General features: G+C 40.7%; 2 protein-coding genes across 10 annotated transcripts; one reads left to right on the forward strand and one right to left on the reverse strand.

Moving 5' to 3' along the window:
- Window positions 1-84: 84 nt before the first annotated feature.
- f13a1b (coagulation factor XIII, A1 polypeptide b) lies at window positions 85-27,685 on the reverse strand. 8 transcript variants are annotated; one of them, XM_028606247.1, is made up of 19 exons: window positions 27,501-27,685; window positions 25,369-26,031; window positions 19,099-24,325; window positions 16,072-16,258; window positions 12,381-12,494; window positions 8,727-8,950; window positions 6,801-6,989; window positions 6,445-6,693; window positions 6,214-6,332; window positions 6,028-6,135; window positions 5,095-5,269; window positions 4,606-4,744; window positions 3,814-3,917; window positions 3,571-3,659; window positions 3,303-3,456; window positions 1,777-2,052; window positions 1,310-1,470; window positions 1,003-1,139; window positions 85-674 (listed from the first exon to the last, which is right to left on the reverse strand). In XM_028606247.1, the coding sequence occupies exons 6-19, from the start codon at window positions 8,911-8,913 to the stop codon at window positions 533-535; spliced, it is 2,229 nt and encodes a 742-aa protein (XP_028462048.1). In that variant the 5' UTR covers window positions 8,914-8,950; window positions 12,381-12,494; window positions 16,072-16,258; window positions 19,099-24,325; window positions 25,369-26,031; window positions 27,501-27,685; the 3' UTR covers window positions 85-532. The 8 variants fall into 8 exon arrangements, with proteins under 8 accessions (XP_028462048.1, XP_028462047.1, XP_028462045.1 ...); XM_028606246.1 differs by having other exon boundaries at window positions 16,072-17,209; XM_028606244.1 differs by having other exon boundaries at window positions 16,072-17,474.
- Window positions 16,115-24,669, forward strand: si:dkey-185m8.2 (trichohyalin). Of its 2 annotated transcripts, none has more exons than XM_028606242.1 (3): window positions 16,115-16,373; window positions 16,611-17,435; window positions 19,114-24,669. In XM_028606242.1, the coding sequence occupies exons 1-3, from the start codon at window positions 16,325-16,327 to the stop codon at window positions 24,594-24,596; spliced, it is 6,357 nt and encodes a 2,118-aa protein (XP_028462043.1). In that variant the 5' UTR covers window positions 16,115-16,324; the 3' UTR covers window positions 24,597-24,669. The 2 variants fall into 2 exon arrangements, with proteins under 2 accessions (XP_028462043.1, XP_028462044.1); XM_028606243.1 differs by having other exon boundaries at window positions 16,659-17,435.

Raw genomic sequence — 27,685 nt, forward strand, 5'->3', positions numbered from 1 at the left:
CAGGTCTCTCTGTATTTCTCAGTATGTTCAGAAGATTGTGTCGTCCGGCAACTTTACCGCGCAAAAGCTCGAGTGAAGATAATTACCTCTTCTGAAGAGTCCGTCATGTTATTTTAATCCTCCATGTCGTCTTTGGCTACTAGCAACTGCATCGAGGATGGGTGGGGGCTCGTGTGCGATCACGGAAGGCTGTATCATGTGGACGCGCCGACAGTGTTGTTGTCATTTCTTAGAATTCCACATGGAGGAGACAGAAACTACGCACTATAGCTTTAACTGTCAAATTATTTGATATGGGACACAAATGTGTTGATTAGCATCTTTTTTTTAACCAATTGCAATTTTAAAGAACAACTATTTTCTACATCAAGATCTTTCGTAGCCTATAACTAAAAACTATCACCGTGGTTATAGTAAATGCTGAAGCTAAACCTGTTAAGCTGTGAAAACCTGCAGTGACGTAACTATGCTATAGGCTTATACTGTGTAAATGAATGAATGTTGTCTGGCGTCAGTGATCCTACAGTGATCCTCAGGGTGCGATGGTGACGGACGCCTGGCCGTAGACCTGCCTGACAGCAGAACAGTCCAGAGAAGCGATCACCCTGCTTCTGCCAGCCCTCTGCGGGGTGAAAAACTCGGTCCAGGTCAGGGAGGAACTTCCTGGGATCAGACTGAAACCAGCCCAATGAGAGTTTTTTGTTAGATAGAAAGGGCATTTCTGCTGCATACAACATAAACATTTCCTTCTAATGAACAGGAATTTATAAAACTTTGTGTATAAATTGACGCAATGATTGCCATAATAACAAATGTGTGTAAACTGAAGTCATTTTCACTTCAGCTGAAGGTTTGTGTGGTTATAAAAAAATAAAATAAATCCCACCTTTTAGTTAATAAAATCATTTCCAACCTCAACAAAGAACATCCAAACATCTCACTGAAACATTAACATATTAGACGGGGAGAAGACAACAATTGTTTTTTCTGTGCTGAACTCACCTGTAATATTTGGACTTGGGCAGCATGATTCCGGGTCCTTCCATGCGAATGTAGACGCCCTCCAGGCTGGAGGTGAAAGGGTTTGTAAACTCCACAGTCGCCGTCATCTCTTCATTAACTTTGCCGCCATCAGACACCTGAAGTACACAAAGGAAACACTTGAAAAAAACATGGCAAATCAAGCAAGTTCTTGAATTTATTGATGCGATTAGATTGGGGAAAAAGTGAATGTATGTGTCCCAAAAAGCTGATGCGAACAAATTAGATTTGTTTTACGCCTAGACAGAATATGAGCGTATTTTCAGACCGTGACGGTGAGTTTGGGATTGTGCAGGGTGACGACTTTCATGGCGGTGACGATCTGGCCGGTCTCCTTGATCTTCCCAGTAGCAATGAAGTGAAGGTTGGCCTGTTCCACCAGTTGCTTCATGTAGTTCTTAGACTCGACCATCATAGACTCTTTCACACCTGGAGAACACAGAAATACAACACTGCTCTCTCTACATTGACCTTTTTTAGATTATTACATTCTTTTAATTGCATGTGTATTCTAAGATTATCTAATTTTCCAAGGCAAAGGACTGAATATTTTTTGGGTGCTTTCTTGTGTTTAATTCTAAGAGTTTTACTGATGTCGAATTGATTTCTAACAGTGCTTACATATTCTTTATAATGTAGATGATGTCTGTTGTTGCAGAATAATAATGAAAAAGTCAATAGAAATACTTCTGAGTCTATTTTTGTTGGTGAGAAATAAATAAACGCCTCTCTCACTTTGGTTGGGACCAATCTTCACTGTGGGATTCCTGAACAGGAACTCGTAGCTGGTGACTCCGGTGTAATACACCACACTCCCGCTGATGTAGGCGTCCACGGTGCGGCGCTGGGTGCTGCGGTTTATGAACTCCAGGCTCAGCTCGAAGTCGTCGCCCACGCTGATCTCCAGGGTGGGCAAGACCAGGTCAACGTCCGCCACAGGAGGGTTGGACTTCTCTCGCTGACAGCCGTATTCCTCCGCTTTCTCCAGGACAGTCCGCTCCTCTGTACTGCCTAGATTGGATGATTGAAATATATCAGTGTGTCTGCACATTTATATAATTTGTGATAATGATAATTGCAATGTTTTTGTTAACAGGCTTTGCTTTCCTGGTTATCTGCACAAAGATAGCCTATTTGGAGATATACAGTCCTTCAGTGACAAAACTTAAGCTCAAAGCAGCAAATCACTATTGCCAAATTAATGCTAATATTGTGAAGCACCAGAATTGGCCCAGGTATTGTGGTCCTTTTCCTGATTCACGCCAAAACCAAGCCAGAATGAAGCCAACTGGAACTGATTTCCTGACCATAAAGGAACCAAGTCCACACCCCAAAAACCTTGCCAAATCTGGCAGCCACATAGGGGCACACGGCTAGTCCTCTGCTGCCAGAACACAGCCAACTGAGCCAACACTCAGCCACCATCGTCCCAAATTAGTCAATTCTCCACAGTAGGAAAAACAAATTGACTTACACTGACGCAGAGACTGCTTGAGAGAAAATAATCCATCACAGTACACATGAAGCCGTGTTCCAGTTTTTCTGTTTTCATTATGACGCTGTTTCCAGGATAAATGTATTCATGTTGGTGCCTCTTTCAGCATTTTAGTTGTGATGGCTGATTGATTTAAGATTACTCTTCTTAAACGTACAGTTACAGAATTATATAGAGAATATTTATATAAAAAACTTGATGTATTTATCTCAATCAAAAGCTGAGGCTGCAGCAGAGAAAATGGTTCTGCTTGCTTTTAAAAGTTTAATGATAGCCAGACAGATTCTTTTAAGAGGATGGAGGAATGAAGGGGTGCTGTCAATCCAAGAGTGGGCTCGTGAGATGGCTAGGGTGGCGGCATTTGAAAAGCTGTCATACAAACGGTTTTCCAGATTGGATGTCTACACTAGGAACTGGGGAAGGTACCTGAACTGTCTGGAGGCGTCCTAAGAAGTTATGTGCTGGGGAGAGAAGTGTATGATGGGTTTATGGTGTTGTCATAAATACATATGTTTATTTGGCCTATAGTTTATTGCCTATTTTGTTATTATTTTGTTGTATGGTGTTGAATATTGTAGTTACTGTGTCATCTTTTCTTGATTTTTTGTCTGGGTGGGTGGTGATGACGGGGGTGGACATGATTTATGTTCATGTTGCTAAATGTATGTATGTATGTTTTGTGTGTTGTGTTAAAAAAACAAATAAATAACTGTTAATCACAACAACAACAAAAACACTGCGATTTGTGTCGGATGTAGTCTCTGACCTTCAGGGAACTTGTAGTTATCGCTGATGTCGCGGCGGGTCACGTCTCCTGGAGTTTTGGTCACAACCATGCGGCCAATATGAGTCCGGTTCACTTTGACCGGCTCCATGGTCCCATCTTTACTCCGGGAATAAAACACCACATCGCTGTTGACCTGTCGGGAGAAAGACAGAGATGCTCCAAAAAACTTGGATCTCAGCAATAACAGACCAAAAAAATTAACTATTTTACAGAAAATGACACTAAAATAATGTTGTTTATGACTCACCTCAGCAAACACAAAGGCAGCGTCAAATGGAAAGCATATCTGCCCATGTTTTATGGCCTTAACTGATGCAGGACCACATCTGTACATGCCTTTATGGATAATAGAGGAAGAGATTATTATTTTGTGATTTCTCTTTGAATAATTAGATTAGCAATTATTAGAACGCTTCATAACCCATAACCTGTTATATAAAGCCAGCAATTATTTCATATAATCATTATTATTATTATTGTTATTATTTACCATCGCTGGTCTCCTGTGGTGTTGCATCCACAACCTGCCAGCCTCCAAAGCCAGTCGGGAGGTCTGGTCTGGACATGTAGCACTCATTCCAGCAGTGATAGTTCCTGATGAAACGTGATTTTTAATATCATTAGAGACATAGTTTAATAAAATTTCCGTTTTGTTTTTATCGTAACCTGTGTGTTAGTGATAGAGGCCTTAAAGGTTCTGTTCTCATTATTCAGAACAGCAATATAACAACAAACAAATATTTTCTATGTAAAGATATAGTGGAGTAATGGGTGTTTTTTTTGGGGTGTTTGGTGTTTTAAGCCCCCAACGTTGTCTTCCAGGCAGCGCTGCATGGAAGGCACTAGGGTTAGGCAAGGGTTAGGGTTAAGGTTAGGCTTAGGTGCCTTGAAGTCGATGGTGGGGGCTTAAAACACCATAGAGTGGAGTAATGAGCAGAGAATGAAATCACACTCCCTCTGTGTGTGTGTTGTAATCTGAGTTTCTCTGATCTTTGTTCAAATAACCGGTCCGACCACGCGTGCATGTGGCCCTGAAAAAACTTAGGTGTATCACAAATTGGGGAATTAAAATCAAAAAGGGTCCAAAAAGGGATATATCTTGAGATTTTGGTCTTAAGATGGCCCCATATGAAAGATGGGGTGTGTTCAGAATGGGTTCTTCCTCTTAGGAGCTTGAAAGTGCTCAAAAAAACCTCCTAGATGTTTTTAATTCCATGTAAACAAGTGGAATTTTTCTCTGTGATCTCTGTGATATGGTAAGCTACATAAAAGATGATGTTACCAGATAGAATCTTTGGTGCGACCGCGGTCGACCCTGCCGTTCTCATCCAGGATGATGTCGGTCCTCAGGTTTCCATCGTTGTCGTGAGCGGAGTAGAAGTTGGTGACGACCCGCGATGGGATGCCCAGACAGCGCAGGACTGGAGGCAAAACATTTTCACGACAAACCAAAACAGAAATCAAGGAGTGGGTAGACTAAAATAGAAGCCATGAGAAGAGTTGAAAGCTGAGAAACAAATCGCCTCTATTAAGCAACCCTTCCTATCTCATTGAGCTGAGGAATGAAATCATCCCACAATTCTGTTTTTGCGTGACAGATAATTGAGGCATTTCCGTCATATGATAACGTTGCCTAGTGTACGTTTAGTTACAGCACCTTCTCCACTGAGGTTAAGAAAACATTTGGAAGGGGTTTGGAAAGCAAAAAAATTATGTTTTTTTTTTATATATATATATATATTCTGCTATTTGGATCCAATAAATATCTCACAGGTGTTAAAGACGGCAGCGTAGACCCAGCACTGAGCGTAGCAGACAGGCATCTTGCTGTTGGCGTAGCTGAGCAGGATGTCTGTGCTGCCAGTCCAGGAAGTAGGCGCCACTCCGTAGGTGTAGTCGCCGCTCCAGTTCCCCACCAGCACGCCCTCGTCATCACGAGAGTTCAGCTAAGCAAAGAGCAGATTTTTGACATTTATGGAAAGATCCACTTGACAACCACTATATTTCAGACAAAGTGTTTTTTTATTTTAAAAGGCGTAATTTAACATAATTTTATTTCTTCCACTTCCAATTTATCTATTTTTAAATCACAACATTAGTTTTCATTATGGCTGCATATTTAATATTTTACATATTTCATTTTGTTATATATACTATGTATGTAGGTTGTAAATTTTATTCTATACACGTACATTCTTTTCATCCCTCTAAGTATATATTTCAGTAGTTGTTCTGGCTTTTTTTTCTTTGCTTTCTTATTTGCTATCTATCTTATTTTCTTATTTATTATTTCTAGTATATTTCTTGTATTTTCTGTATGTGTGTGAGTGAGTATGTGTGTATGTCCTTGGTTACTTGCTGCTTGTAACAGAGTCATTTCCCAATTTGGGATTAATAAAGTCTATCTATCAAATAAATAATTGTTTTTGTTCTATTTATACAGTACCATGACTATTTGACTTTTTTTGACATACTATATTGACTTTTTTTAAGATTACAGCTTGTCATATTTCAGGCTGGTGTCACAATTTAAGTGCAGTGTCATGAAAAGAAAACAATAACTCTATTCACTGTATCAGTAATATCTTACATTTTACGCCACAATCATGTTCTGCATGTATTGATGCACTATTTAACTGCATATCTTATGTATCTGTAAACCAGTTTCATGTGTTTTAGAAGATGTCCATGAATACTTTCTCACCATAGCAGAGGCCTTTCTGGTCACCCTGACGGGGTCTCCTCTGTTGATGATGGGCATGTCAGACCGGTCCATGATGTACAGACAGGCATCCAGGACTCCATAGTTAAACTAGGGGGGAAAATACTGTAAGTCCAAAAAAGAATTAGGAAAATCATTCCTGAAGTCCTTGACTGGTTTTTCCTCTACCTGTCCATAGTTCCAGTCTCTTTCAGCCACGTCGTCGTAGGCGCCGTGGTAGATGATCCCCATCTCAGTCATCACACACTCTTGCCTCTCTTTCTCGTCATCAAGAAACACAGCATCAGCTGAGGAAAGACGCAGCAGGTCATGTGGAAGTTTATGGACACGAAAGTAAGACATAAGCCAATAAAAAGGCAAAAAAAAAAATAAAATTGTGATCAAAAAGCCTAAACCGACCTGACACCCAGGGATTGAAGAGGATGTAGAGGTCTCGGCTGTTGTCCCGTCTGGTCCTGCGGATGCCGAAGGGCGTCACCACAGCTACGAACATGTGGTACTTTCCCACAATGCAATCTGCCGCAGGAGTGATGCCCATGGTGACTGTGTTGTCGGCGGTGTCTGTGGCACGGCCTTCCCAGGGGCTCGGACGCTCCTTGGCAGTGAAGACAGGAATATAGGTGCCTTTGCTGAACTGTGGGCTGGAGCCTGGGTGAATGGGGAGTAGCAGCACATTTATGCAAATGACAAGGGATCATAATCCAGAGAGTTTCTAACTGCAGGATGGAAAATATCACTTTTTAAGAGCGGCTCACCGATGACAAACTCCACAGCGAACTTGTCTGTAGCAGGATTGTAGGGACGGTTGAAGGTGATCTTGACCTGGAACTCTTGTCCTCGACGGACGATGAGATAGTCAGAGTTGAAAAACTCGGTGTGGTGTTGCTTCTTGTTCGGCTCTTCTGGCCTCCTCATCATGTCCACGTCCAAGATGTCAAGATACTCTAAATGGACGGACAGAGAAAAAGAAAGAGAGAGAAAGAAAGAAGGCGGGATGTCTCAAAAACCTGTAGATGGATTTCAATAAAATTTGATAATGAGCAGCTGAGCCACAAAACAAATGATTTTGGTCATGGTCATCTGACATTGTAATTGTGCACATAGGGCTACAGTACTTGTTTTTGTTAATTCAGTTCAGTAAATAAAATTCTTCCGGTAAAAATAAGCAGAGTAGATGCAAATGCTTAAGGTAAAAAAACAATAAAATGGTTTAAAGCTATAGTGCGTAGTTTCTGTTGCCCCCATGAGGTATTCTAAGTAATGACAACAACACTGTTGGTACGTCCACATGATACAAGCCTTCCGTGATCGCGCACGCACCCTCCTCCACACAGTTGCTAGTAGCCCAGGAGGACACGGAGGATTAAAATAAACATGATGGACTCTTCAGAAGAGGTAATTATCTTCACTTGAGCTTCTGCGCGCAAAAGTCGCCGGACAACACAATCTCCTGAACACAGTCATACTGAGAAATACAGAGAGAGCTGTGTTGAGCTGATAGTCTTAATTAGCTTTGTAGCAACTCATTTAGCAATGGCTTGAATGTAATGGACGTTCATTAATATTATATTAACATCAAAAAGTTACTAAACGCACTAAAGCTTTAAAACAGTTTTTTTCAATTATGTCTACAGCAAATTTTGTTTATTGGTGCTTATTTTTTGTGTATTTTTGTAATCAATACAGTCAAAATAAACATCCAGATATTTCAGATTTTTTTTATCAATTAAAAACAGAAATTAATTGGCCCATGGTACATAAGTGGGCGGTGCTAGAGTGCCCTTTTCTTTGAAACCTTATTTAAAGAGACATGTAACTTTTAAAAGAGTAAATAACACAATCTTCCTCTGACGAATGAAAAGTTGAATTCATAAATAATAAAACACACTTCAATACAATACACAAGGGTTTTTGCTGCTATACAGCCCTACATGGTCTGGTATGACCACTTGCTCAGGGTGGCTAATGTTAGAAAAATGTACATAAGTGCAAAAACAAACCCTAACCCTGAAGAGAGTCTGCTCACATCACTGCCTCCTTTAACCAATCGTTGTTAGCTCTGCAGCAGGTAGAGACTTGACATAAAGCGCTACCAGATACATGTATTTGAAATCAAAAGTCAAACTTAAGTGTCAAAACTGAAACTTTAAGTGAAATCTAGTTGGAAAGTTGTTCAGTGGTGGAGACCAGTGCCCAAGACTTGTAAACTTATCAAAACCCTCAGTGATGTGTCACCCCTACATTACAACCACTCTTTGTGGCTGTGGCTGTACTCGAATGTACCACAAAAATTCCAGTCACTGCACACATTAATTCCAGTCACATCTGGATATAGCTCACTGTGCAGCTCTTTGACAACAATACAGGGTGGAATGGAGTGACAAGCTGCAGGAAGTGTGCAGAATATATCCTGTTTGGACGTCACTCATGTATCAATTATGTTCGAAAACTACTGGTGTCACTGTCAGGAAAAAGACTTCTTCTCAAACCAAAAGTGACATCTGTCTTCTGCCCTTCAAACCTTTTTTTTTCTTTTTTTTTTTTTTAGAAACAAATAACTTCTGTATGAATAATAGATTATTATTTGGACTTGGATTTATCTTGAAATTAATAAAACTTACAAATTTAAGTTAATGACTCCACTAAATTCCTTTCTGACGTTTTACAGTGTACTCCCTCACCAGTCATAGGTGGAAATCCTCTCGGGCCCGGTAAAACAAAGGGCTCAAACTCAGGTATGTCCGTTGAGTCAGAGTTGGAGCTGGAGATGGGAACTGCGGTGCGGCCGCGGTTCGTCACCTTCGGAGGGGGTCCCGTGGGAGCAGGGGGGGGAACAGAGGGGGTCGGGGTGGCACCTTGATCAGACATGGTGGTGATGGTTCAGGCTGGATGCTGCGTTGCACGACTGCAAGAGGAGAGAGGATGGAAAAAACATTTTTTAGTCTCTTACTTTTTTGAATATTTAAAATAACTCATTGTTATTGCATTCGTAGTAGTATACCTGTTAGTTTCTACGTAGTTTTTCAAGACTGAATTCCAATCATGCTCCGTTCATTCCTGCATGAAACCCATCTGCTTCACATCTGCTTCACAAAACTAAAAACGTATGTGTGTGTGTGTGTGTGTGTGTGTGTGTGTGTGTGTGTGTGTGTGTGTGTGTGTGTCTGCTATTCAAGAAGGAAAAATGTTCAAGCCATTAAAGCAAGAAAATATTAAAGTTTGTGACCGATGAAACAACAATGTAAAACACTTTTATATCACACATGGTTTCCATGTGTGTTTGTGGGTTGGGTGGAGGGGAGTTTACAGTCACTCCCCTTTCTGTAAGATGCTGATAAAAAAAAAAAGACACTTTGAGTGTTTGGTGACTTATTTTCACTTCACAAATATTGTGTTTTTGTGGTTAAAGAGAGAGAAACATTAATCATGTCTATTAAAAGACAAATGTATGTAGAATTGGTCAATATTTGAGTCGTGAGGTAAACCACAGTGAGTCTTACTGTGGTCTTCTTCTGTGTGAAATCATGTTATTATGAATGTTATGAAGAAATAATATCTAACTGGCTGTTCTTTTTTTAAGTCTCTTTAAGATAATAAACTGAATATCTCTGGGGTTTGTGATTATAAAAAAACAAGGGCACTGAAGGTTTTATCTTGAAAATGTTCTCCTTTTTCTGACATTTTATAGACAAAACAATTAATTGATTAGTTGACACAAAAACCCATTAATGATCGATGATGAAAATAATTGTTAGGTGCAGCCCTAGAAGTGATAATGTAATGATTTAAAAAAAACAAATAAGTATGGCTGTGGACTAATAGTACTTCTACAACACTTTGTTAAAGTCCCGTAAACAAGTCATTTCTATTTATGGTAAACCAAAGCCATTAAAAATACTCCTATAGTCTACAAATGTGAAAACAATAAACCAAAACTGAGTGCTTTAGCAAGTTCAAACTTGGAAGTGAACACATCAAACCGATGTAAAAAAAGACCCTCAGTGTACTCAGAATGACAGAACTAAAATGACATCAACCCCTCAGCCCACATGGGGTATATACCTAGGACATGGAGCAGGAAGGCACAAAGTTACTGCCATGATGATTAGTGTGTAGTAAGGCTGATTTACCCATTAAATACACAACAGCTGTTTTCATAAGGTACTAGCAGGGGGCACACACAGTATGTCAGGTTTTTGGTATACAAACAAACACCTGCCTGAGAATGAGGCTCACTGTTGCATAATGTGGGAGTGTATGTGCTGGTCGAGGAGACATGTTTTGGACGGAGTTTGGCTGCATGAGTCATCATTCAACACAGTGAAAGCTCTGTTTTTACCTTAACCACCAGTGGCACGGATACACATGCTTACCTTCTGCTGACTGGCACAGGGACAAGTGGACAGACAGACAGACAGACAGACAGACAGACAGACAGACAGGCAGGCAGGCAGACAGACAGACAGACAGACAGACAGACAGACAGACAGACAGAGAGCAGAACAGTGGTAGACAAAAACATTTTACTTACGTACTGTACAGTACTCATGTACAATTCTGAGGTACATGAGTACTTGAGTATTTCTATTTTATTCCACTTTATAGTTTAAGCCACCACATTTCAGAAGGTAATATTGCACTTTTCACTCCACTACATTACATTTCACAGCTTTAGATACTGGTTACTTTTCAGATTTAGATTTGACATAAAAATGATAAGCCTATACTATTAAAGCCTATATTATTAAACGAGGGGTTTCCAACCTTTTTGGCTCTTACAATAAAAACAGCATGTAGTTGGGGTTCCTTGTCATGTTTCTGTGATTTTCACTCTAAACTTATCAGATTTTGGAGCTCAAAGAAGTAAAACTACTAAATATTTCACAAAAAATTAGTGAAAAGTCCAAAATATGAATACAAATTTGTGTAGAAGAACTCAAATAATCATCTCATGACCACTCAGATTTATTTGGGGTCTGACTGGACTAAATAACCTAACTTCATATAAAATATTATATATACTTCATATATTATGCAAATGTTAAATGTTAGTGTGAATTGATACATCAGCATCAATAATTACTAAGTAGTCACAATGGCCATGTTTCTGCAGCACAAGTACTTTCACTTGTACTTAATGCTTCTGTACGTTGACTTAAGTTGGAATTTGAATGTAGGACTTTTACCTGGAAATGTTTTAACATTGTTGTATCGCTACTTTTACTTAAGTAAAAGAAAGCAACTACTTTTTCCACAGCACGTCACAAAGTCCTAGAAAAAGTCAGAAGTTTAATAATATGGAAATGGCTGATTTCAAAGTAACCTCCAGGTCTGAGACAACCTACAAGATTAATGTTAAATAAATACATACTTATTTTGTTATGGGCATTAATGGAATAAATATTCAGGTATTTACTTAACTAAAATTACATTTATTTAGCTGACTCTATTATCCAAGCGTGGGTACAACCCAAAAAGTGGAAGAATCATGTAAGTACATCAACCTTACCAAACAGGCTGATCTACTTCAAGTGCTACACAGACAATATGAGATTTATTTTTTTAAGTTCAGTAACAGTTCTGCATAAAAACTTAAAAAAAGTACAAGAACTCATGAGTCAAAGTGTGATTGGAATAAAATGGAAATACAACACACCTTTGGCAAATGCTGACACAGCAGAACCCTCCACACATTAATTAGCAGAACTGAGCCCTTTTGTGCAGCTGGGAGGTTTTGTGCTCAACATAAGACCATACTTTCCTTGGCAAAAACTGAAAAAAGGTGAAATGGACCAAGTTTTGCATGTATAATATACCTTGTTAGAGACAAAAAATATGCATTGAACAGTTTGGAAAACCTTAAAAAATTTAGGAACCACAGTTTTTTGTTCTATTGTTACTACTACTACGGTAACTACTGTATAATATTCATATATTCATCATAATAACCCCTGGATTTTTAAGTCCACTTAAGACTACTAATATTTAGGTAGTGACCCCTGGATTATTAGGGTGTAAAGCAGCCATTCATCAAACTTTAGATAAGAAAAAAGTGGATTGATAGTTAAATAATTCTAGTGATGTACAATAGGCTTTGTTTGAGTTATTCAGAGCCTCTTTGTTTCATCGAAAAAGTTTCAAAGATTGCACAACAACCAAGAACGTTTTAAATGACTTAAATGATCAGATGTAATTTATCATCATGCATTTGCATCTTCACATCTGGTAAGTATAAACAAAACCAAGCTGCTGAGGAGTTTTACACCAAAGCAGAACTCTTAACTATGAATGCAACCTTTGTAATTATATAGTAAGTTTAATTTAGGTGGACACACCTTAAATGAAGTTGGAGAGAGAAGCTGCTGTTGGAGTTGGCCTGCTGCTGCTGCTGCTGCTGCTGCTGCTGCTGCTGCTCCGTCTTGGGAAACTTTTGCTTCTGCTTATATACCCTACAGGAGAGAGGGAGAGCCACACATGAGTGTGTGTGTTTGTGTGTGTATGTGTGTGTGTGTGCAAGACCTTTTCAGGGAAACGGTGTAATCGTGGGTGTAACTGGTCAGTCCAACTTTACGAGCAGGATGTGGAATCTACCATCTTTGTGCAACCCACAGCTGGATGCAGCTGACACAGATAAAGTCACTCTGATGTTTGAGCTCTGCAGCTGTCACTTTGATATACATGCAGCTTTTTTGTAAAATTTTGTACAGACATTCATGGTCCCCAGAGAATAAATTGCAATGGCTTATTGATGTAAGTGGGTATGCCATGACTTTTATTGAAGGTTTTGAAGCTGAAGAAAACATATTGTATGTTACCTTGTAGAAGGTCCCTTTAGTGTTGCTAATAATACATGTTTATCTTGCACCAAGTTGTAACAATGTTTGTTCACAGGATATACTCTGACTGATATATACTGATCTATTTTGATATGGTTTATCTTACTCATTTCATGGTTGATTGGAATCTTATTTTAATTGTCTCTCTGGTTTTCTGGCCTCCAGTCATGGGTGTGGTCCGTGTGCTGGAAGTCCACTCTCTTTTGATGGTTTGTGGTGACATATTTACGAGTGTGATGCTTTTATTTTCAGGTGTTGGTTTTATCTTTACATAGGTAGGACACTCCCACTGCTCCACCAATGGTACTTCCTCTCCTCTTCCTCTGTTTTTGGGATTTAGCCCCTTTTCTAAATAAAGAGGGCATGAGTTTTGGAAGTTAAGCCACACCGACTGTTGTGGCCTCTTTAATGAGGCTCCTGTGTGTCATTCCAGTTGGTAATTCCTGTTAGGCTACTTATAATTATTCTTTTACTAATAAGGGCCTGTTTACTGAACTCATGCCTGACTTGTGATGAGTGACCTGAATAGACCCGAGTTCACTGGTCTGATTCAGGATGCGGACAAAGCCTAAAGCTGGCCTCTGGCAACCGTAATTGGCTCAAGTTTGCACCCTCACTTACATTCACAAACTGCATTGTTTGCATATTTAGCCAAGTTTCCATCCAAATTTAGTTCAATACATTTCCTCAACTCTCCAGTTGAACAAAAGCTTGAGTGACATTTAAGTGCAATGCTTCATCATACTGGTGATGAAGCATTGCACTTAAATGTCAAGATTTACTCGCTATGTCTGTTTCCATTTCACTTTGTTGCAATTAGTTTTTATTCATTCAACAACTTTTTCACCAGAGCCAAGCCTAAATAGTTTTTCAAACACTTCACCTAATAGACTGGAGAGTGTGTAACTGCAGACACACTTATAAAGGTCCACATATAACATTTGCAAAGCCAATTTTTGGAAGAATTTGAAAACCTCGGTTTACATCCATATTTGTCTTCTTGTGTCCGAACACAGCCCGATGTGCCAACAGTGAGCCCAATCAGCTCAAATCTGACTGTAGATGTTAAACTACAACTACTGCTTCCTATAGCTTTTTGTTAACACTTTTACGGTTAGTACTTCTAATACTACTGCTACTATTATAATAATAATAATAATGTATACTTTTATTAATACCGCAAGGGGAAATTCCAATGTTTTATTACTATGTATATTACTGCTGTTACACTACTACTCTATATAATATTACCACCATTATTCCTCTCACTGCTGCTACTACTACTGTTGCTATTATTACTCCTACAGTACTTCCTCTGATACTACTACTTTACTACTAATAGCGCTTTCCCCTTTCACTCTAGCATGTACACAGTTTTCTTTTACATATTGGCGCTGATACTGTGTTGAAGGGTAATAAAAAGCGAGAAATTAGTCCAAACAACTGTAGAAGAGCCAGTGGAGCAACCACTTGGCGACTGCACAAGATGTCCTTTGCATTTGTTCATTTAATCATCTGCTGTTACCATGAGAAAGAATTTCCATCAGTGCTACCCAAAACATTAACACAAAATACAGTTTAATATCCATCTAGATGCAAGCTTGTAATGTTTTGAAATGATTGAATGCACAAGCTGGCTGATTCAAAGTAAGCGACTGATGTGAAAGCAAAGCTAAAATTACCCACAAGCCCCACGGCCGAATGAAATTACAGAGGAAACACTGTACTGCATATTTCTCTGTTTCCCATTTTCACCACTTATCTTCTTGATTGACCAGTTAATTTCAGGGGCAAACTAATCAGCAAATGCCAATGCAAATGTCTATGTTACATTAAAAAGAATAACTGTGAGCTTTAGTGATGCTGGTGTAATTTTTGGGCTGTTTTTTTATTCATGATATGGAGTCTTTTAGATGCCAGGCAGCCTAATATTTTGAGAGAAGTGCTGCTGCTGCTGTTGGGAGTCCAATAAAAAGTAATTCATTTGACATTTACAAAAAGCAGCACACATGTGAAAAGGCATCCATCATGGTAATATCCACTGAACACTTAACAGACCTCAAAACAACTCTACTCAGGTTAATGGCGCCAAATCAATACGGCTGATTCAGACCTTTCCATAAACAGGGTTTGTTTTTATTAACCCTGACTGCTGCTGAAGGAAAGGGTGAATCATAAAGGACATGATCTAATGTGTTACTGTGTGTATGTGTGTGTGTTTTCATGGGACTGACTGGGAGTGGACATGAGGACATGTTGTACCATGTATGCAGCCAGGGAACGCCACACAGCAAAGCTGCAGCGACAGCAGGCAGGCATGATGAAAGGATACTGGCTCTTCACACAATACGGCGACTGTTCTGAAATAAATGTATCACGCTAGGACATTCATCTGTTCTGTTCTCGTTGTTGATTTAGGTTTTACACCCTTATGCTTAGAGAGGATAACAATATTGAATGGTTGCATAAAAACAAACTCTGAAGGAGATGAACAGAAAACCAAATGTGATGGGTAGCACTTTACCTTAACCCCTCCTATTTAGCATTTATATGCATTTAATTATGGTTTATAAACACACAAAGAAGTTTGATTGGATGCTCCAGAACAATTGCTAAATAGACCTTGTGGTGAGATTAATTTGTCAACTCCAGTCTCAAAGGTCAAGAACTTTTAAACTTAATATTTGTGTAATGTCAATATAGGAAGTGGTAACTGGCTTTATTTTAAAACTAAACAGTGACTAAATTTAGGAACATACAGAATAGTATATTTGATGTCTGATAAACCTGATGGCAGCTGCTCTTCCAAATTTGTTGAAACTTTTTTTTAGTCAAACCAATCATATATTACTGCAACATATTTTATAATTTGCACTCTGTATACAACTTCTGTCTGCTGTTTGTTCACTCTTGTCTTTTACAGCATGGCTGGAGACAGGAACTCGTTACCACAAGGCAGACTTAGCTCTGTATCATTCTGCGTGTGGGTAAAGGAAACAGATGTGCCACACATTTACCACAATGATCTCTGCAGCTCTCATCATGGAGCCTGCATTATGTGCCTCAGCATGCATATACAACTTATGTATGTGCATACATGAATTCATCTTTGCAACTGTGTGCAGCATATGTATGTGCCCTTATGTGTGTTTGGTAAGCACGTGCACGTTAATGTGTCAGAGAAGCTCACCATGCCATCGTTTAACTTCCTGCCTCATTGAAGGAGAGCACGTCAGAAAACCACAGGTTGGTCACGTGACTCGGCAAGTCTTCCATTTTCTGTGTTCAGTTTTGTGCAGCACCAATCTTCATTTTGGATCAATTGACTACGAAGGGTGTTTGTGTTTTCTTTCACAATGATAGTGTAGAAACTCTTCCTGTAAAAGACACACAGGAACCAAAAAGAGGAAGAGGAAGAGGAAGGACAAGCGGACAGAGATGTGATGGACGTGACAGATGAGAACTGTAGTCCAGTCATCATCACGAATGGTGGTGAGTTTATTGTAGAGCTCTTACATTCTTTCTTTACTTAAGTATACAATTGAAATAAGCTTGTATAGTATGTATTTACTTTCTGATAGCAAATGCAGTTTAATGTTTAGGTATTAATAATAATAATAATAATAATAACAATCCAATCACAATGAAAAAGAAGGTTTAAAGTGCAGTTTTTTAGATGTAAAGCAGAGACTAGATGACTGTCACACTTCTGTGTTTTGTGTCATTCAGATTATCCGGTACGGTGCACTGAGGAAGTACTTCTCCATTTCTTCACAGATGAGAGTCTGCAGGCCGCCATGGACTCACAACGCCCTCCCGCCTCCTGCAGCGCCCCCCCGGCTCTCCCAGAGCTTAGACTGGTCCTCCTGGGCAGGAAAGGAGCAGGGAAGAGCGCGGCTGGCAACACCATCTTGGGAGGAGTAGGGGGCTTTGAGAGCGGGAAGCCCACGGAGGAGTGTGTGAAAAGGCGAGCTGATGTGGCAGGGAGGAAAGTCACAGTGGTAGACACCCCAGGGTGGGAGTGGTACTACCCGCTCAACAGCACCCCCAACTGGGTGAGGAGGGAGACTTTACGGAGTGTGACACTTTGCCCTTCTGGACCCCACGCTGTGCTGCTTGTGGTGCGATCCTGCGCCTCAGTAACAGATGACTACATCAGTGAGATAGAGGAGCACCTAGAGCCGCTGGGAAAAGCAGTTTGGGAGCACACCATGTTGCTGTTTACCCGGGGAGACGAGCTAGGCCTGGTGTCAATGGAGCAACGAATCCAGACGAGCGGCCCGGCGCTCCATAGGCTCCTCCAAAAGTGCGGGAACAGATACCATGTCCTGGATAACCGGAGCAAAGGAGATGGGACGCAGGTTAAAGAGCTGATAAGGAAGCTGGAGGAGATGGTGGAGGGGAAGAAGGATGGAAGCAGCCATTTAGAGATGGATAATACGGTCCTGGTGGGTCTGGAAGCAGACGGGAAGCGGAGAGCAAGGGAGAGGCGGAAGAAACAGAGGCAGATGGAGACGCAGATGCAGAGAGGGACCATCAAAGCTGCTCTAATGAGTGAGTTCTTCAGTCTGTTCAGTTTGTAAAACTCAAGTCCTGTCAAACACATGAAGTCATAGCACAATCAGGCACAGAAAACCTGCTGAATGTATTCATTCTCTGCACTTAACAGTGGATCACCTGACGAGGTGTGAAACTTGTAGCCCTTAGTGTCAAACCGAAAGAATTACCATCTAACCCTGTTTCCGATCACGAGTGGACAGCTCTAAGTACTGTACGTGTGTTCACACATGGCAGCAGAATGCATCTCCGAATGTGTCCTGAGTAACCACTTGTGATTGGATCTCACTTCCCAGGGTTTTTCCTGGCTCAGAATGGGCCTTTGAGATATTTGATATTTTTATTCTCAATTCTTGTCATTTTGGTGCTTGTGATTTTCCTTTTGGGCTGGCTAAAACCTCTTTGGGGGGCGCCAAAAATTCCTCTATGCAAGAAAAAAAAAACTGGATCTCACTTCCCCTCTCTACAGTACATGCAAATAAACACGTATATCATTTTCATTTGCATAGGCTGGGTTGTTTGTGTGTGTGAATGTAAATGTCAGTTGTTGCTCTCACATGCAATAACTAATGAAAAAGTGCTGACCACAGTCTGTCTGTGTGCCGAAATAAGGATGTCTACTGACGGGCGCCGGAGAGAAAGATGTTTTCTCCGTGTGTCCAGCTCTCAGTACGTTTGTAACGTTATCTTCTAACTGAATCTCTGAGGTTTGAAGTTTAGTTCCGCTTATCGTAGCCATTTTAAGTCACTGATAATAAAGACCCACATTTTCTGACTGTGCTACTTCATAAATGGTTTTGAATAACAAAATAACGAGGGACCTTTATGGTGAGGAATTTATAAGCATTGCTTTGACTACTCAGGTTTACCGACTTCCAAATAGCAACAGCAGACAATGCATCGTAAGATCAGGATAGTGTAGTGATATCACACATAGTCGTAAATTCGGGGACGTTTTATGAAACTAAAATTAAGGTTATTGTATTCTGGCGGCTGCCTTTTCCAGTCAAATGTGGGACCAGATCTCCAGGCAGACATAAGGGCAGGCAGCACTGGAACAAAAACACAGAAACATCACCAACAGTATGATGGATCTCAATGCGTCCTGGGTGCATTCACACCTGTACTTTGAGCTGTCCATTGATCGGCTCACTCAGGACGGATTTTAATACTAGGTGGAAATGTTTCTGACTCTTAATAAAGCGTTTTAAGGTATTTGAACTTGTTTTGGTTTTCCGACCAGCAACCCTTCTCAGTGTCATTTCCAGAAGAAGCAGGCAGCGTTTTTCATCCCAAAAAAACTCTGATTAACCCACTGTACACTACCTGCTCAGCACCAAACAACAGACAACAAAGTGGAGCATTCAGCAGCTAAACAGTCAGATATTTCCTTCAGGAGTCGGTGGAGACCAAAAGCTAAAAAGAGAGTAAATATTGGACTTGAATTCATCAGGTGGCTGTAAATATGATGTTTCAAATGAATGTGTAGGTAACTTGTTTGCTAACACATTAGCATTAACAACTTATTGAGCTAACACGCTAGCAGTGACTGTGCCTGTTGGCTTGTTTTGAAGTTTTTCTGGCCCCTAGTGGCCAAACTTCCTTCATTTTATCAGAGCTGAACTTGAGCTACAAAATATGTTTAACCACAAATCTGTACCTTTCTCAATTCCAGGCGATGGTCTTCAAGGTTCAGAGCTAGACGCCCGCCAGTCGTTCTCCAAGGTTCCCCGACGTCTAACTGAGGTCAGGCTGGTTCTCCTGGGCGAGCGTGAAACAGGAAAGAGCTCTGCCGGGAACACCATCCTGGGCAAAATGGGCTCCTTTCAGGCCGGGGCAGTGACAGAGGAGTGCGTCTGTCAGCAAGCGGAGGTGGCCATGCGGCTGGTGACGGTGGTGGACACTCCCGGCTGGGAGGGAGGTGTGGCGGGGGCCACACCTGAGAGGGTGAAGAGGGAGATTGTCAGCAGTGTGGCCTTGTGTCCTCCAGGGCCCCACGCGCTCCTGCTGAGTCTGAGGGTGGATACACTGGTGAGGGCCGCACATGTGAAGGAACATCTGGAGCTTCTGGGCGAGGGTGTATGGAGACACACAATATTGCTATTCACCCACGGGGATCAGCTTCGGGAGGGGGTGGATATCGAGCAGCACATCCAGGGCGGGGGCAGGGATCTCCAGTGGCTGCTGGAGAAGTGCAGGGGCAGGTACCACGTCGTCAGCAGCCTAGATGGAGGAGGAAGAGGAACTGAAGGCTCCGTTAAGGTGACGGAGCTCCTGCAGAAGATAGAAAAGATGGCGGCGGTGAACAGGTGCGAGGCTTTCTCCGGCCTAGTTCAGGAGGTCATAGATCTGAGCCGGCACAGGAACGAGAAGTTCAACCAGCGGCTGAAGGACATGGGAGATAAAATGCTTCGCCAGGAGGAGGAGTTGAAAAATATTAGAGACAGGGAGATGAAAAGAATCAGGTGGTTTTTTGACAGGAAGAAGAAGGGGAAATCACCCGGAAAAGCCGACGTTCAAAGGGAAGAGGAGGAGGAAGAGAACAGGAGGATGGGAGAAAGGAAGAATGATGGGGAAGTTGAGGGGGAGCTGGAGGAGAGGATGCGATGGCTGACAGAGGATAAAGAAAGAGAAATTCAGGATATGAGCATAGAAAATGAAAGAATCCAGGTGGCGCTAACCCAGAGCAGACGAGAAAGGGACGAGGCGATGCTCAGGCTGGAGCTAAAAGAGAGAGAGACGGAGGAGCTGAAGGAAAGAATTGACGAGCAGCAGCTGAAGCTGCTGGACCTTGAGCGTGCAGGTGTAGCAAATGAACATGAGAGAAAACAGAGGGAGGATACCATCAAAGCAAAGAAGCAAGAGTGGTTGAGTGAGGTTAAGAAATTGGAAGACAACATAGAGCTGCAGAAGAAAGAGAAAGCAGAGTGGATGGAAAAAGTTGATTCTTTAAAAGCAGAAATGGACGAGACTAAAAGACATATTGATGATATGCTCGAGAGAAAAGAACAAGAAAGAAACAGGGAGATGGCAGAGATGGAAGAAAAACTTAAAAAAGAGATGGAAGTCAAACTGCTTGAAAAAGACAAAGAACTGGAAAAAAATAGGAAGAAAGCCTCAGAGGAAAAGCAGAAAGCTCACGCTATCATAAAACAATGTGAAGAAGCTACGGAAAGGAAAGTTGAAGAAATGAAATCACAACATAGGAAAGAGATGCATGAGAAAGAGGCAGAGATACAAGGAATACAACTGCAGCATCAGGAAGAGATGGCCAGAAAAATCAGAGAAATAGAAAAAATGATGGAGACAATGAAAGTTCAACACCAAGAAGAAATTGATCAAAAGTTTAAAGACAATACAGAAGATATGGAAAGAGTCAAACGGCAGCATGACAATGAAATAAAGGAAACGCGGCTAGAAAAACAAAGAAAGTTTGCAGAGCTGAAAGAGCAGTTTGCAAAAGAAACAGAGGAACAAATGCAAGTAAAAAAGAGAGAGATAGCGGAGTTAGTGCAGAGGTTTCTCGCCCAAACAGAAGAAAAAATGCTGGAAAATGAAAAAGAGAAGGAAAAGATTCGTCTGACCTACAAAAAAGACATGGCACAGAAGTTGCAAGAGAAAGAAAAAGAGTTAGAAGTGTTAAAATTGCAGCATCAGGAAGAAATGGCAAGAAAAATGAATGAAATGGAAAAACTAATGGAGAGGAGGAGAGCGGAAGACAAGGAGGAAATAGACAGAAAAGTGAAAGCAAAAGAGGAAGCTGTGGAAAGGGTCCAACAGCAGTACAGTGGTAAAATAAGGGACTTGGAGCACGAAACACAACGGCAGATTAAAGAGCTGAAACAACAGTTTGCAGAAGAAATTGAGAAACAATTGCAGGAAAGACAAAGACAGATAAGAGAGTTGGAGCAAAAGCACACCGCCCAAACAGAGGAAAAGGTGCTAGAAAATGAAAAAGTGATGAATGAAAACCACGAAAAATACATTTTGCAACAAATCCAAGAGAGAGACCGACTAATCGAGGAGTTAAAACATCAGCACATTAATGAAATCAAAGAGACAATGCAAGGAAGTGAAACAGAAAAGGAAAGACTTGTTATGAATCTCAAGAAAGAGATGGAGCAAAGACTGCAGGAAAAGGAAAATGAGATAGATGAGATCAAAGTAAATGTGAAAGAAATGAAGAAACAGCTGCAACAAAAGGAAGAGAAAGAACTAGATAATTTAAATCACAAGCAAGAAATGGAGCAAAGACTGAGAGAAAAAGAAAAAGAAATTGAGGGGATGAAGCTCAATGTCAAAGAAATGAATGAAAAGCTGCAACAAAACGAAAAGAAAGAAATTGATCACTTAAATGACAAGAAAGGCATGGAGCAAAGACTGGAGGAAAGACAAAGAGAAACAGACGTGATAAAAGAACATTTAAAAGAACTTTTAAACCACAAGAAACAGATGGAGCAAAAACTCCAAGAAAAAGAAAGAATGATAGAAAAATTGGATCAGCATGTAAAGGATGTTGACGAAATCCTGCGGAGAAAGGAAGAGGAGAGAGGAGAAATTATTCTCAATCAAAAGAAAGAGGCAGAGCAGCGACTGCAAGACAGAGAACGAGAGATGGAGGAGATGAAACTGCAGCTTTTAAACGACACGGAGAGAAAACTAAAAGAAAAGGAAACTGAGATTGAAAGTGTTAAACAACAGGCCGACTCCAGGGAGATGGGATGGAGGGAAGAGCAGAGGAAGAAGGACGAGAAAGGAGAAAACGAGTTGAACCGACTGTTACAAATCATCGACAATAAAACAAATGAAATAGCACAAGCGGAATGCCTTCTTGCAGAGAGAGACCGTGAGATTGACGAGGCAAAAAAGACATGCGCAAACTACTTGAAAGAAATTGAAGAGCTGAAAGAAAGCAATAAAAACCAAACATCCAGTATCATCGAAATACAGCAGCGTCACGCAGAGCAGGAGAGAAAAAAAGATGCTGAAATGATGACAAAACTTCAGGAGAAAGAAGAAGAACTGAAGCAGCGAGAGAGAGAGAACGAGAACGAGACCATCCAACTGAGGCTAACGATCGAGCAGACAAAGTCCGAGCTGAAGGAGCTCATCAACAAGATGGACAAGGAGATGACGAGCATGATTCAGAGTTATGAAAAGGAGATTGCGGGAAGGAACGAGAGCATGGAAGCCATGGCAAAGGAGAAGGAGTGCGCCATAAGTCGTTGGGAGGAAGCCACAGAGAAATGTGAGGAAAGTCGGAGGAGAGTTGAGGAGCTGCAGGAGCAAAATGAGAAGCTGAGAAAAGAGACGGACAACCTCAAAATAAAGTGCGAGGAGCTGAAGACGGAGAGCGAAGAAGAAGTTAGAAAACATCTCAGGGGATATGAACAGCAGGTGAAGAGCACAGAGGCAGAGATCCAGGGCATTCTTAGAGAGAGAGATGTGAGGGTCGAGGGATTAAAGGAGGCGAATGACCAACTACAGGTAGCGATAGAAAGGATGAAAGAGAGAGCGGGTGAGGCAGAAAGGCAGATGAATGAGATGAGAGTGCATGTCCAGGAAGAAAGTGAGTTTAGAACGAAGGTTGAGGAATTCTTAAAAAGGGAAAAAGAAGTAGAGGAAAGGGAGCAGGATCTGAACAGAAACAAAGAAGAGTTGAGCAAACGAGGACGTGAACTTGATGCAAAAGAGCAGGAGCTTGTTGAAAAAGAGGTAAAGTTGGAAAGCAAGGAAGAACAACTTAGCAAATGGGAAGAAAGGCAACAAAAAGAGCAGGAAGAAAAAGATAAATACGAGCATGACGTGAGTATGAGAGTGCAAAATATCAAGAAAAAGGAACAGGAGCTAGAGAGCTTGCTAAGAGCTCTGGAAGGCAAACAGAAAGAGCTAAACTATCACGGTCAAGATCTTCAGGAGAAGGTAAAAGGGCAGAAAGATCACGGGAAGGAGCTGAAAGACAGGGAGTATTACCTAAGAAATGAAGAGCAGGGGTTGCTCAACTGGAAGACAGAGTTACAAATGCAAAATGAGCGTGTAAACTCTACAACGCAGCAGTTAGATGAGATGGGGAGAGACTTGGCTCTGCTGAAGGAAGAACTTCACAACAAAGAGAACAATTTAAAGGCGTTACTTAAGAAATTGGGAAAATGGGAACAGAATCTTAAAGAACGGGAAGAAGGGTTGCTCAAAAGAGAGAATGGAGAATATGAGGATAGTTACAATGTGGGAGTGCATGAGGGGGATTCTTTCGATCTGACAGCTGCAGTTGAGAGCTCAGAAGCCGACTTGCATTTAATGTACCGAGAGGTCAGTGAGAGAAGGGGAGAAGGAAGAGGAAGAGAATCAGATAGAGGAGAAAAGGATAGGGAGGATCAGAGGATGAAAACAGCATCGTCGGCTGCAGAGAGCAATAACTGTCACCTTGAAACACTAAAAGAGATGGAGATGGGCGAGGAAAAGGAAGAGATGACAGGAAGAGGAGAGGAGACGAGGAAGAAAAAAAGCAGAGAGGATCTGGAAAGCGCAAAGGTCATTCGAGAGTTTGAGTTTTTATCTGCAAGTCAGGGTCACAGAGGCTCAGACAACAAAGACCTTCCTGGGTCGGATTTGAGGGTGGTGGTGTTAGGGGAGTCCTGGTCGTCTCGCTCCCCCGCTGGAGTCACCATCCTGTGTGGACAGGCACCCAAACACGACGGGTCTACCTTCACGCCCTGGAGAGGTCAAGTAGCCGGACGGCAACTTACAGTCGCAGAACCGCTCGGTCTGAAGTGGCGAGATGGGCCGGATCGGACCAACACAACGCAAAGGAAAAGCATTCTCGACGGCATCTCCTGGTGTCACCCTGGACCTCACGTCGTCCTCCTGCTCATTCCCGCCTTCTTAACCTGCACACAGAAGTACAGGAGAGCAATAGAGGAGCACATGAGTTTGTTTGGGGAAGACATTTGGCAGCGCACGCTGGTGGTGTTCACATGGGGGGAAATGTTAGGGGAGAGCGCAGAGCAGCACATCCTGAGGAACGGGGAGCTAATGGGGCTCGTAGAGAGATGTGGGGCCAGGTATCATGTGCTTGGCAGCAAAAAAAGTCACTCTTTGATTGAGAGATTGTTTGAGAAAATGGAAGATATGGTGACTTTGAATAGTATAGAACAGTGACGAGACTGAATTTATCATGTAAAAATTGTGTCTTTCATCTTACGTGAATATTTTTGAATAAATTTAGAAAGTTGTGGAAGAAGTACTCATATTCTTTATTTACTGTAAGTCAAAGTACCAATATCACAAAGTCAAAATACTTCATTTTAATTAGAATTTTAATCCAGTAGCTCCCCCAAATGGTCACAAGATAAATGTGGGGGGTTGTGAGATGATTACTGGGGCAGGAAACAAAAAGAACAAAAACTTCTGCTATATTAATCCATAATTTTTTGACTTTTCTCAAATAATAAAAAAATATATATAATTTTACCATTTTAAGCCTCAAGTCTAGAGGAGAATCACTCTTGCGAAATGTAACAAAAGGCCCCAACTTGACAGCTTTTTTTTGCAAGAGGTCACAAGCCCAAAAGATTTACAACTGCTGATTTAATCTTAAACATTCCATTGTATTTTATAAGCATTATTATGTTGTTGTGTATTTGTTTTTTGCGTGTGAAATCTTAATCTGAAAAGTAAGCGGTTACTAAAGCTTTCAAATAAATGTAGTGGAGTGAAAAGTAGAATGGTACCGGTACACTCTGAGATGTAGTGGAGTAGAAGTACAAAGCAGCAAGAAATGGAAATATTCTAGTAAAGTAAAAGTACTTTAAAGCTGTACTGCAGTACAGTACTTGAGAATTGCTGAACCTAACATCCTGCTTTCTGAATGATTCATATACATATTCATTACTTATCTATTGCTTTAAAATAAATAAAAATTCTAAAAGACCTGCAAATCCGTCTGACTGAGACAGACTTTCCTGCTCCCTCCACAAGATGGGGACCTTGTGTCAGTGTAGAGACGACTCTCTGAGCACCAAAGTAATCAGCGTTAAATGTCAGTGATGACAAGGAGTTGATGGCGAAAGTATAGTAAAGCTAGTCCAAAAAAAATGTTTAACCGTGTTTTACAATTTTCTGTGTAAATGGCTACTTTTAAAAGGAAAGAGTACACAAAGCCTGACTTGCAGGCCTGTGCTACATCTTGACTGGAGGCATTTAAGGAGAACCAAACCGTCTCGCAATTATAACCCCAGGGAGCCTGCCGCATGCTGAGAGGACTCCTGCTTTGACAAGTAAATTATGACTCTTGATGAGAGGAGTACGGCATTTTCAGAATGCAATTTTTGACAGCCAGGAAAATGCGGTGGATACACACAACAACTTCCATCATCCACAGAGCCAGATGTAACAACCAAAAACACTTGTGTGCAATCATCAGGCTAATAATTATGGAGTGTGAGTGCTGGTCTGTATCTAACATGGCAGCAATGTTTTTTAATCTGTCCATTCAATGTGAGCTGCCTTTGGAGGCAAATGAGAGGGTGTTGTGTCAAGATGGATCCCCTGCTTCTTTGATCATCCCTGCAGGATGTGACTGTTTTCAAAGCATCTGTGGATAAATGAAGAAAAAAAAAAAAGTCAATTTGCAGTTGATGCAGACATAATTTTCATACATTTTAGCATAATGTTTTAAACATATCAGGTATCCAGCACAAACTCAAGTCGTAATATATCATTAGCAACACCCATTTAATTGTCTAAATCCTTAGATTTACCATCACATAGCTCATTTCAACACACTTGATTTATTGATCATAAGCTTGGATTGATTGCAGAGTGCATGATAGTTTTCTGCAAAATTCCAAGACATGGTTATTAGTGTTTTAGTTTTAAATGTTTTAGGCTGTTTGAAGTTTTAACCTCATCAACAGCGTTGCAAGACAAAAACTTCTGAGTACAGTACATCATAAGAAATGCATGTTGCACAGCCAAACATCAATAGGTAGATAGATGTCCAGTCCTAATAATGAGCAAAGAACGCTTTATTCTAAATTGTAGAGAGTACAATGTTATAAAAAAATACAAAATACCTCATTATGCAAAATTTAGAAGAAATGTGTTTACAGGAATAGTACGATTTTGGGAAATATGCTTATCTAGCCTATGCTTATTGCTTATGTCTGTACAGTAGAGCTGTAACAATTCCAAATTTGAACGTACAATTAATTGTCTTACAAATAATTGCGATTAATAATATAAATGTCTCTTTCAGTCAAATTTTTTAAAAATATCTATTTTTCAGACAAATTAAACTTTTGAATGAATCCCAGGATACATCTTTTGGTTATATCACTGTTATGTGATCCAGATAATGTAATAACACAAGTAAACCACGACTCTTTATCATCATAAAACATTGTATTTGTTTCTAAAATGAACATAAAACTGATAATTACCATCAGGCATACCCCTTAGGACCTTAGCTACTGTTATAATAATTGTGGTTAAACAAAGAAACAGCAATACTTACAAAACATTGCGGTTAGACAATTATGCAATTACAGGCCTACTGTACAGCACATATGAAGCTACAGCCAGCAGCAGGTTAACATAGCTTAGCAAAGTGACTTTGGTAAACAACCCTACGTAAAATCCCAAATTGTTGCTTTTTACCCATGGTTGTTGTACAGATTAAACAACCAAGATATCAGATGAAACGACCAAGATATAAATGTTGATTAGTGAGCTGTAGAGGTGCTAGTAGGCAGATTTTGTTTCCTTTGGACAGAACCTGTCTACGGTTTCCCCTTGAACCAGTCTTTGTGCTGAGCTAAGCTAACTGGTTCCTGGCTGTAGATTCACATTTAGCTAATGCACATGAGAGTGGTATCAAACATCTTCAGGACGTTAAGAAAATCATTATTAGTTTTCTTGCTGAGAATTCGATGAGAAGATCAATGCCACCCTCATGTTTATGCGTTGGCTAAATATGAAGCCATGCAGAAAGTTAGCTTAGCCTAATGTAAAGATAGGTAAAAAGCTAGCTTGACTCGGTCTAAAGTAATAAAATACACCTACCAGCAACTCTGAGGCAATGATTAACACTTTATATCTTGTTCTGCACAAAAACGGTGTTTTACCGGTGGCTAAGCTAGCTTCTGGCTGTAGCCTGATATTTAGCTAGCTAACACACAAACTCCAGGAAGATTAGCTAACTGTGCACAGCTAATGTTGATCATATTATAAACTAAACTAAACAAATA

The sequence above is a fragment of the Perca flavescens genome, chromosome 19 (assembly GCF_004354835.1).
Source record: "Perca flavescens isolate YP-PL-M2 chromosome 19, PFLA_1.0, whole genome shotgun sequence".
In the NCBI taxonomy this organism is placed as follows: Eukaryota; Metazoa; Chordata; class Actinopteri; order Perciformes; family Percidae; genus Perca; species Perca flavescens.